The sequence below is a fragment of the Molothrus ater genome, chromosome 15 (assembly GCF_012460135.2).
Source record: "Molothrus ater isolate BHLD 08-10-18 breed brown headed cowbird chromosome 15, BPBGC_Mater_1.1, whole genome shotgun sequence".
Lineage (NCBI taxonomy): Eukaryota > Metazoa > Chordata > Aves > Passeriformes > Icteridae > Molothrus > Molothrus ater.
The window spans coordinates 10,238,507-10,250,687 of record NC_050492.2 but is presented as its reverse complement, the minus strand read 5'-3'; the positions used below and the strand labels follow the sequence as shown (position 1 = coordinate 10,250,687).

At 40.0% G+C, this 12,181-nt stretch overlaps 1 protein-coding gene across 1 annotated transcript in view; it reads right to left on the bottom strand.

Annotated features, from left to right (window-relative positions):
- Positions 1 to 12,181, bottom strand: part of SPOCK1 (SPARC (osteonectin), cwcv and kazal like domains proteoglycan 1) — a 269,773-nt gene that overhangs the window by 55,598 nt on the left and 201,994 nt on the right. The window contains exon 6 of the mRNA XM_054516394.1: positions 2,270 to 2,384. Coding sequence (XP_054372369.1) covers positions 2,270 to 2,384 — 115 coding nt within the window. The remainder of the gene's footprint in view (positions 1 to 2,269; positions 2,385 to 12,181) is intronic.

Below are 12,181 nucleotides of genomic sequence, written 5' to 3'. Positions count from 1 at the left end.
TAAATAATTTCTGTCACTGAGACACAGTTTCTAGTCCTTTTCTTTTGTTGCAATTATAGCCTTATTCATTTTATAGTACTAAATCAAAGGGCATACACACTCTGGAAGGGCAGCTAACCTCAGGGCAGTTTACAGCTCAACCTCTGTCTCTGGGTAGCCAAGTTGAAAATCAGCAGCTATCATAGAAGCATATTGTAAAGCTGGGATACTGCTGTGAATTATGAAGCATATCAAGTGTTTGGATAAATCAAAGGAATCTAAATGGGCTTAAAACAGCAAAAAGTAAAAGCATTAGGGTTTGTCTTCTTTTGCAAAATCTTCCATTAGTATCTTCAAAGAGACCTGTTTTCTACCTCTCAGACACTGATTCAAAATTCCATTTAAGAAAATGAAGAACATGATCCTGCCATCTCCTCAAAGATTTAACTTTATGGTAGAAAGATTTTATTGTTGTTACTTGCCATTAAAGGTAATAATTCTGGTGTAGTTTTCTTTTGCTTGCATTCGTGCTATTTTATTAATGTCTCCATAGCAGCAGTTAGCATTGCAAAAGGAATTCCAATTTTTAAGACGATTATTAGTCTTCATTTTCATCCTCCAAGCTGGGATGTTTTCAGAGGAGCTCAGGGAGGAGGAAGGAATAAGACTCAGACACCACCACAGTCCATTGTTACCTCTGAGCACATACACTGAGATTGCCTTCCTTTGATGCTGCTGCCAATTTTATTCACAAGCGTTTAAAAAAAGGTCATGACATTTAGAATTACACTACTTTGGAAATTAAATGTTCCTTTAAATTTTTAATTTCTGAAAGTAATTTATCATGGAATAATATTTGAATATGGTTGAATGAATGTGTAAAGATTAATGCAAACTTTCTTCAAACTGGAAGATCACAACCACATATGTTTAACCTTGTTGTGTAATAGGCATAAAAATGTTGATATGTGAGCTTGAAGAGCTGCATTTCCATTTTGCTGGAAGCACTTGCAGTTATTCTCCTTAGTATTTTTCCATTGGCATGTCTGTATAAGGCATGAGGTTTAGCTCTCAATCATTTTCTACTTAAGATTACACTTCACAAACCTGGCTACTAAATAAGGAGCAAAAATTAATCCCAATGGTCTGCAGAGTTTTTTCAGAGTTTTATGTGAGAAATCAAACTACTGATTTTTAGGCTAATTCAGCAATATTAATGATATTATTGTAGCATATGAGAAAATAAAATAATTTTGTATGAACACTTGAGAAAGCACTAAAATACCACATAACCAACATTAATAATAATAATAATAATAATAATAATAATAATAATAATAATAATAATAATAATAATAATAATAATAATAATAATAATAATAATAATATCATCCTTGTCACCAGGGCAATGGCAGGAGAATTGCTAGTTCAAGTTTGGCCTCTTGAAAAGCCCTCAGGAAAGTTGCTCTGCAGATCACCCAATTCATTAAATTAATGCTTTGTTGGCTGGAGTTAAAGTTTGAGTCAGGCAAAACAAAAGCCTGGGTTTCAGAATACATATACCCTGTCAAATTGCATTTATCAAGATAAGGGTTATTAGAATCTTTTTTCTCTTGTGTGAATGAAATTGTAAGCTTGAAATGTCACTGAAGATTTATTAATCTGATACTCTTTCTGATAAGGGCAAAGAAATAGAAAGGGCAGAGAAAAAGAAATATTTCTTGTAGCCTGATAAGGACTACAAGAAATAGAAAATATGAATAAGGCAATTTATCAGTGGGCATTCTGTAACCAAAAGACTCAAGCCACACAAAGCGATAGTACAGTTATATATTGATTTGAGAACACTGCCATCTACAATACTTGGTCAAAGTTTGAGAGCTGTGCAGAAAAATGTCTGCAATTTTCAAAAAATGATACTAAACCTGAATTTTCAAACTGTAGGCTGGAGTAACACTTGTTCTAGAAAGTAAAATGAGGCCTGAAGTATGTTTTCTTTTCTACTTTCTTTTACAATATTTCCATTTGAAATATTTTCATTTAAAATATTTCAGTTCATTAGCCAGAATTTAGTTTTCCTATGATACTCTCTCAAGCAGGAGTTATCTTTGCAGCAATTAAGGTGTTTGAAAGCACTACCTGCTTAGAAAATGATTCGTTGTACCATACCTCTTTCCCAGAATGCCTTACATAGAAAAGATGCCAGTTAAGAAAAGTCTTTCTTACATTTTTATAAGAACATAGCAGGAGCCAAATCATCTGCCATGATTTCATTAACAGTTCAACTCACCAGTTTTCTCTGTCTTGTGTTTTAAACTTTCAGGTCCTGGCAGGCAGGGGCAGGGCCCTTCACATCGAGCTGTGATGGTTTTGCCAGAAGTACAGGCATGGAACTCCATCTTGCACTAGAAGCATAAAAAAAGCAAGAATACTATTTAGGACAAGATATAAAATAGCAGCTGTTGGTTAAATGAGAAATTGTGTTATTATTAATTACATCGGATAGGCTGCAAAAGTTCAGTCTCTACTGCAAATACTTTTATAAGATAACACTGACTATTCCTAGCCTTCGTTGTTTGCATTACCTACATTTTAGTTCTGACTTTCCTCTAAGAGCTTTGTGCCTGTGTAGTTGCCCTCTCTTCAGTGACTGCCCCATGGGTATTTCCCCATTCTGCACCCAGCAGCACCAGTGGCTGGACACTGGACTAATGAAGTAATAAAATGAAGTGAAAGAAAACAGCACAGAAACACAAATGTTCCCTTTGGCTTGATGCCTAGTGAACCAAATTCAGGTCCATTTTTTGTCCTCTTCAAGCCCTGCTTTTAGAACACCAGAATCCAAGGGCTTTTGATACACAGGGGAGTGCTGCCTGTGGTGCCCAGGCTGGAGCTCCTCCCTGCAGGGATTGCCCCCTGCCAAGGAAAATGGGAATCCAGGGCTGCAAAATCCCTTTGATCTGAGTTTTATTGAAGATTATGATTCATTTAAAAGCAGGCCAACATGTTTACACAGTGGGACATGACGTGTTTTGACACAGCTGAAGGACACAGAGCCTGGCCCATGGTGTTACCATGGAGGATGCAGTGGGCAACTGGAGCTCACTGGGCAGCAGTCACTGCTGAAACCCAGAGCATCATGCCCTGCAATTCTGGTACAGGGGCAGCCAAGAGAATGGATGTTGATACAAGATAAACACCTCCTGCTTTGAAAGTACTGCAAATACCTTGGCTTTGCCTGCATTTGTTTTTGTTAGAAGGGCTCATCGTGGCCAAGCTTTAATCTAGCAGTAGGGGACCATTATGCTGTGCCTACATCCCATTCTGTTGACATTATCCCCCCACCATCCTCAGCTTCAATGCATCAGGGTAATTCTGTGCTCTCTGTGATGTCCTGCCCTTCTCATTTAGAAAATGCAGGGCCACACACAAGCTTGCAAGTGTACTTTACAAGCTTGCTTGTACTTTACACCAATTTGCCCCAAGACTGAAGGGAATATATGTACTTATTTTTCAACTATTTGCTCCATAAATACACTTTGCTCAGAGCACAAAGACAAGAGAGAGCACATCAGAAGGAAAGAAGAATAGGAGAAAGGACAACACTGAGTGCAGTCCTGAAGGCAATGACTTTCTGCAGCATATTTTGATAGTCAATGTGTTATTGAGAACACAGGCATAAATCTTCTTCCTGCAGCTGGAGTTGATCATTTAATCCCTTACAGAACATCAATTACTTACATATTTTATTATGCATAATAAATGTAAATTATGTATCTAAGCATTAGCAATTATACTTCAAATGCCAACCTTTAAGATGGCACCAGCCTATTTCAAGCCTGTGCAGTTAAGAAAGTAAGAACTTTATACTTAGAAACATCAAGGCAAGTTTTTCCTCAGCTTTCCAGGCAACTGATAAAACTGACACCCAAAAAGCTAAACACAAACCAAAAAAAGAAACTGCTTAAATGATTTGTAGTATCTGAGGGCAAGGAGGAGAGCCCAGCTTGAAGATCACAATGCTGCAGTCATTACCCACATGTGAGTAAGATTACAGCCATGATTAACCACATTATATTCCCACCGTGCTTGTTTGGCAGGTTTGGTGTTGGGGGATGAAGATCAAAGAATTCCATCATTTTAAATATTAAATTAGGATAATACTAACTACTTTTCAACACCTAATCACTGTATGTAGCTCTTTATTCCTTACCTAGAGGAAAACATGGAGATCTCTTCTTGGCATGTGATGGTGTGCTTACTCACTGTAACAACCTACACAAGTAGCTCAACTTTGGATTTAATGATTTTGCCTAAGCTTCACTAAGTGATATTCAGAGGCAGAGTGGCCACAGAGGATGTCTTGTGGAGCAATAATGACTTTTTAGATTACTCTGCCACTGGATCTACAGCATATAAGGAGCCTGCTGGCTTTCTCCAGACCATGGACAATAAGATGATACACAGTGCTTGGAAAAACTCTCTGTCTTTCACACCAAAGGGACATTATACATTTTGCAGACATGAGTCTCAAAGCTCCTTGCAGTGATTGTGCACAGGACTCCATGGGAGCAGCCCCACAGTTTGGGGCCAGTCCCTCCCATTTCAGGGGACTCATTTTGCCACTGATATGATTGGATATGCCTCAACTCTCTGCTGAGCTGCTCTAGTAGAGCTCCCTGGGTTGTGCAAGCTTTGTATTTTTCTGCAGCCTCCCTGGTGTGTGAACTGCATTTGTTTACTCTGAACCCCAAGGCCCACATAAACATCTCTAAACTATTTTACTGCAAATGGAAAAGCAGCTCTGTTATTTGTTGCTAAATGTATATGGAGATCAATAAAGTATATGAGGGGAGAAATGGTTGAACATATTCATGGAAAATTCATAAATTAATTTATTCAACTAAGATGTGGGAAATTACTGCAGAGTGTGTTTTGGTTAAAGTGTTCCCCTGAGAATCCACTACTCGTATAATGATTCCCTCTTTATTGTCAGTGAATCTACAGCAATGTGTTTTGCATAAGCATTCACATTTGAGGGAGAAAGAAAATAGCTACATAAAATTTATTCCTAGCTATTTTATTCTTGTCTGTTAGTCTCCAGCCTCCAGCCCCTGCTAGAGGAGAATCTAGATTTTTTTTTTCTTTAATGATATAATAAAACAGTGTATCTCTGCCTTTATTCTGGCTTTCAACTTCTGGCAGTCAGGTTTTGATCTAATGTTCAAGTAGGTAATCCTGTGGAATAAGTTACTGTGATCTTTTCTGCAAGGGTGTGTATTTGACTACTGAATGTGTTCATGGACAGCTTGGTGCAGCCCAGTGCATTAATGCTGTGAAGAGCTTTGCATCCTGACACAAGCAACTCATGGATTTGCTTAAAACACAGCCAGGTACAGCAGCACATCCTGCCCTGATGGCACCTTTCTGTGGCAAAGCAGAGTAAATGAGATGCAACTGCAGATGCCCCAGGGGCCCTGGGACATCCTGTGTGATTGATCACAAGCAAATAATCAATAACTGAAAATTTTTTTGTAGTCATGCTAACACAGGAGAAAGTGCCAGGTTCCAAACTTCTGCTGCTTCTATCGTTAATTCAATGTGAATTAAACAGGAGGGTATGTAGGAATTAGCAGACAATTTACATGACAAAGATAAACATGAAATCTCATTTGAGAAAGAGTGAGCACTGAAACAGGAGGTTAAATTTTATAGTATCCTAATTAAGCATTAAACTCCTGAGATATTACATCATATTAATGGCAGTGTCTCTAAGCCTGTTGTTGAACAGTGCTCCTGCCTGGAAGACACTGCGTTTTTAGCACCCTACAGCTTTTTACATTTTCACCAAGAATGATTTCAGTGCAGTGTTTGTTTTATGGTGCATCTTTTGTTCATTCACAATATGTCTCTTCGAAACTACACATACAAATAACAAAAGCTCATTATTTTCTACCTTATCTTTTACCCAGTGGCTGCCACAGGCAGAAGCTAAAATTTCCTAAAATTATAGCATGTATATATTTTTAGTCCAGAGTTTCTTGATATCAGTACTGTTCCCTACCTATCTGTCTTAGCAGATAATTAGAATCCATTGGAATTCAGACACCCCTTTGAGAGGGGTTGTTTGTTTACAAGCTTTAGAGCTGTGCTTGCCATTTCTTCCTTAGCTGGGACTCTTATCACCATTTTCTTTATAAGCCTCTCCTTCCAGTTTTCATCAGATGGAAAACAAAATACAGTATTTGGAACACACTCAGATCAATAGTGTTTTTTTAAAAAAAACTTGTCACAGTAAAAAAAGGCTCAGTATCTCTTCTACAAATCCCAAAAGAAATGTCAGATGGTGCACTCCCATTGCTGAACATATACATTAGGTTTTAATAGGAATTCTCCAAAATTTCAGGCTCTGTAAAACCTGAAATCCTGAAATAAGGATTGAGAGACAGCAGTCAACCACATGAATTCATGTTCATTAAAAAACCAGACACTAATGTGAAGTCTGGAGGTGAGTCTCAGATTCTGGGCTGAGGGCAGGGCTGTGCGGTCCCTGAGCACTTCCCCTCCCTGCCCTGGGTTCTGCTGCCTTTTTGCTGCTCTGCAAACCAGAGCTCCCCTGACCTGGCTGCTGGGAAGGAGAGGGGCTGCCCTGGGACACAGCAGCTCAGGGGGGCACTGAAAATATGGGCCAAGCTCTGTCCCCAGGACTGGCCACTTGGGCAGGCTGCCTGCTGGCATTAGTGGCTATTCCATGGCCAGACCAACACTTGGTGGCTGCTGCAGTCATCTCATTTCTCTGGGCATCCTTCTGCTCACAGAGCACAGCTCCCCACTTCCAGCCCTCCTGCCCTGCACAGGCATTAGTCCAGGATAGGATTGGCCTGTGCTATTGCAACAAAAATTAAAGGGAGGCTGAGGGAAAAATAACTATAATAAAACCACACCATTTTTCCCTCTTACAATAGCTACCAGGTGAGCACACTTGATCTTTGCAATAAAAGCTGTACAAAGATATCTTAAAATCCTGGAGCTCTAATTAGGAGCTATGCTCTCCTTATGAGAATACATAGTTGGTGTTGATATTGATGGGAGTTATGCATACATACTAGTGGTGGAATAAACTCTAATTAACACAACCAATCTATTGTGTAAATACATATTAAAGGCTTTTAAAAATGTGTGCTAGCTCTAGCTTTGAAGCAGATGTTATTGCTGATAGGCTCAGAAATTCCCCTCTCTGCAAGGAGTGGCATGAAGGACCTTGTTATATCTCAGGTAAACAACAAATATTTGAGAATGTCTCTCACTGCACAAGTAGCTGACAGGCTGGTGGTTCATAATCTGCTAGAAAAAGAGAACAGCATCCAGGTGGAGGGTCAAGAAGAGAGAGACCCAGGTCCCAAGCCACTGATATTAAAGGGGCTGAACAGGTTTATGCAGCCAAATGCAGTAGCACCAAAAGGTCTCACACAGCAAAGCTCCAAGGAGCAGAAATTGGTGCACCCTGCACAGCTCTGCTCTCTGCCATCCTGAAGCTGTAATGAGGGACAGCTGCAGGACTTTGCCCTCTGAGGAAAATTACCAGGGAACAGAAGGAAAGCATGAGACCCCAGCAACCTTTAAATATTAGGGTAAGTCAGGCAGTTACATCAGCAACTGCTCCAAGCACATGGCTCAGGTCCTTAAGATTAGAATTGCCAGGTTTAAGATTTTAAAATGAAACAATTTTTTTAACTATTAAAATTTTTAGCTGCTTTTTTTTGTTAGATCCCAGCCATATACAATCAGAAAGTGACATGTTTTTCACTATTACAGCATAATAGTGCTTAAACCACAAAGTACCACCTTTAGAGTAACAGGAAAGTCAGAAGGTTCATCTTCCAAGAAGAAACAATTGATTCTTGGGCTTCAGAAAAGAACAAGCTGAGTTGCATTTGGCAGCAATCACGCAATTCGGGATGGCAATAATTGCATATTTTGTGGCTTTGCATTACAATTAGAACTTTACACACCTCTCTAAAAATAGCCTTCAGCTTCTCAGGAGAACAGAAGGAGCTCCTTCTTTTCATCAGCTAAAGACAGAGTGACTTTAGAAAACATAGAGCTTGATTGCTCCATAGAGGGTCAGCTCTGCTCCTAAGCAGAGTTCATGACTTCATAAATAAATAAATATAAAAAAAATCATAAGGTAAATATTAAAGACTTCTTTAAAAAAAGAAAAAAGAACAGTTTTCCAATGTGACTGATGGCTAAAGACATAGTAGGATGACTGCTTGCAGACATGATGAACCATCTCAGTGTTTGACTGGCAGGGCAGCAAACTAAGCAAATGATCCTGTACTTGTGTTGCTGCAAACTGCCCTTACAGCCAGAGAAGAATCAGCTAATTTGGGGACTTCTGGACAGACCACTGAAGCACAAAATTCTGTTTTAATACAGGGCACATTGCCCCAAGAAACAAGTGGCAATCAGCTCAATGTGAAGCAGGAAATTCTAAAAAATGCAGTTGATGGCATGAGCTGGATAATATGGCATTCAAGGCCACAACACTATGTGGAGGTGAAGGACATTCAAGGGACCATTTAACCATTTATTAATGCAATGTGACAATGAAAACAAATGGTTTCCTATTCTGTGATCAAGCAAGAAAATAGTTCCAGGCACCAAAATCTACTGCATCATAAAGAAATTGAACTTGTTTTTACAATTTAGATGCCGGTTCTGGAAACATCTAGGTCAAGGGGTGTGTGTGGGAATATCTCAGTTGGTCTATCACCTTGTAAGAAATTTGGGTCCTTATTGGAGAAGTACAGACCAAACAGAGCTGGAACTTGACACAGAAGAATCAATTCATAAGTTGAAGCATTTGTGCAATGTTGATTTCAACTTTTCCTTCACTGGCTGATGAGACCACCATGAGTAAAGTGGGAAATGAAGACAAGGCACTTCTGTCCCTTATATAAATAAAGACACCCATCCTCCCTTCTCACGGAGATTTAACACAAAGCACCAGCCTGGCTTAGATCTGCAAACCACCCTGCTCTGCTCCCATCCTCCTCCTGTTACACAGCATGCAAAGGCTTTGGCACTTTGATTTTGGTGACTATTTCAGAGTCCCAAGGTCATCCTCACACTCTGGGCTGTACCAGCTGGCTCTTGTGCATAAATGCAGGAGTTGAGGTGCTGAGGAGATGATGCACAGTCACCCAACCCCATATTCTGCACTCTGTATTCAGTCACAAAAGCTTTTTCTGCTTAATGTCTACTCTGCTGTCTCCCTGCAGGATTTGCATGACAGGTCACTGATGATGAGCATTTCCTAGCTGCACATGGGAGTTTGTGCTTTCTAGTACACTACTCTGCTGTATCTCAGGACATGGACTTTAAAAAATCCCTTTCCTACTGCATTTGCTTTCCTTCATTTCTAGATTTATATTGTATTGCTTTTGCCTCTATGAAATTATTCCCTATTCTAATGCCTCGTAATCATGAGCTGAGAGTTCATAGCTAATAGCACTATTCAAAGGGGAATGAAGCTACAATTTTTTTTCCCTTTAATAGACCAAAGCCATCTTAGATTAAAAGTAAAGAAAATCACAGAAAAACAACTGGAGATTTGGAGTGATCGATGCTGCTTGAAATGTACTTGCCATGTAATTGAGATGCATTCTCATTCTCATTCTGCAGCCATTTACTGATCACATGAGAAGGATGATTTGTCATTTTTACTTGCTCCAAATTACTAAAGGCAATTTAATTTCTCTCATGGAGACAACACATCAGATAACGTGAACATAATCAAGGGGTAACGATCTGTGGCTCTGTGCACACACTGCTGCTCCTGTTACCAGCTAAACAGCCACCTGCATATGGCAGAGGGGAGGCAACACCAGACACTCAGATCCCCAAGCACAGGCTCTCCACCCAGGCAATCACATTATAAACACAGTAATTTAGCTATGCCAGTGACTACACCAATTCAGATTTCAGCTGAGGCAATGCTCCATCTACAGTCATTCCCATACCCATCTGTCCATACCTGGACCAAAAGCAGCAGCTGGTGACCACTATAAAGGGTGGGCATGTTCCCTGAAGGCTCTCATGCACTTGGTATGGTGGCAATATCTTAGCATCCCAAAAATCTATTGACTCTCCCTATCAATCAGTAATTACAAAGTATTTAGTACTACATTTGCAGTTACTTTTGGGATGTCTGATGCCCAACAGGATGTGACTGGGGATGGGATTCTGACCACTTATGGCTGTATGGACTGAATATCAGGAAAAGTCTGGATAAGTCCTGAAACAGTATCAGGATAAGCTCAACCTTCTCTCTGATGTATCCAAGTTTTCAAATCAAAGTCAAAGAAAAGTTACTACTACACCTGCTTCCCCTCTTGAAATGTTGTTGAATTAGTCTTGAATTTGTTCTATGCTGCCCATTTCTTCTCTTGCCACACATACTGAGTAACAGCTTGGGTGTTGTTTTGCTCCAACCTGAGGCCAGGTTGGATGTGGCTCTGGTCTAGTGACAGCTGTCCCCACCCATGCTCTTTAAATTCCCTTACAACCCAAATCATTCTATGATTTTGTGGTCACAAAGTTTTGGGCTTCCCAGGGCCATTGTTATAAACTTATTGGGGAGAAGGAGTAAGTACCTGGAAACATCTCATAATCCATGGAAAATGTCTGGGGGGCTTCCAGGAGAGAGAGAGAACAAGGGTTAGACCAAGTGCTGTAGTCTGGGCTCCAGAGCTCATATATCCTGCACTAGCAAGGATCTCTAGGAACTCACTGCACTTTTTTTCTAGAAAGTGGTGGGAGGAAAAGGCTGGGGATACAGTGAAAGAACACCCTGGCTTGTTTGACAACGTGGTGGTGCAGTGAGCAGCAAACTCAGGAGTTCACTTGTGCTGCCAGTCATAGGCCAATCATACCATCAAGTCCTGAAGTCCCTCTGCAAAACTGGACACACCAGGTTTCCCAGCATGCATGCTTGGTTTTCAAATGTGTCATCTTTTTCTAACCAAACTTTGTCTTTGCATGCAAGAGGTGAAAGCCAGTCTGAGTTTTTCTGTTCCCAAGCAGCTCCTTGTTCCCTGATAATAGATTTCAGGAAGCCACAGGAACGTTTATTCCTGCTCTCTAGAATAGTTATCCCCTCCTATCCGTTACATCTATCAGATGAACTAGTTCACAGTAGGCTTGCACGGATTTCACTGACCATGATGTGGCCCCAGCAGTGTTCATTCCTTGTTACAGATGTATGAAATGCACAGTATCCAGCAAACTTCCAGCTCTCAGAGAGACTTTTTGTGTGTTGATTACAGACAGAACAAACCTGAAGTGTAAGTACAAATATAAAATGCTCAGCATCCTGTAGTACCCCTGCTCTGGTTGCTTTTAGATTAGCAACAAGACTGAAGTCCTAAGAATGCCAGGGTGCTTTTTAATTGACTTCTCAGAATTTTTATTTTGTAATCAAAACAAAAGCCAAACAATCTCCAATGCTAAGAAGCACTGAAACAAAACATTTGACAGTTACTACCAAAGAAGCTTTAGGGATGTCTTTTGGAGCATAGCAACCAAGGGAGAGTAAGCAGGCTTAAGCTTTGAAGTTAAAGCTTTCAGCAACATTTCTGATTTCTAAAGAACACAATAGAAACAACAAGAAATTAAAAAAAAAAAAAAGGAAAAACCAAACCTCAGGCCTAGTTCAATGCTCACTGAATGGACTTGCTGTGAAAGACACCCATACAAAGAAAGCAGAATTAGTCTGTTTGCTTAGAAATCAAGTACCCACAGCTAATCCTTTTGCAGTATTATCCTGTTTTGGCCTTTAATAAATCTGCTTTAAATTAAAGATGCACCCAAGCCAAGAAACACCTCCTTTGATGTTTCAAATGGCTCAAATAAGCTGTTTGCTAGAAAAAGCTCAAAATAGGAATTCTGCAACTGAAAAAAATAAAAGTCCTTCTATGCTACAAGGCTGGCATCTCTCAGGAAGGTCAGAGACCATTTAAAACCACAAATCAGAAGCATCTCAGGCATTGGTCCCTCCTGAGCCCATGCATTAGGGGGAAAAATCCTGAAATACATGTCCCTTACAAGCCAGGTAGCCAAGAGCAGCTAATCCCCTTTTTTTCTTTTTAGAACCACAGCACCACATCACTGAAATACTGAAACAAGGAATTTTACAGGT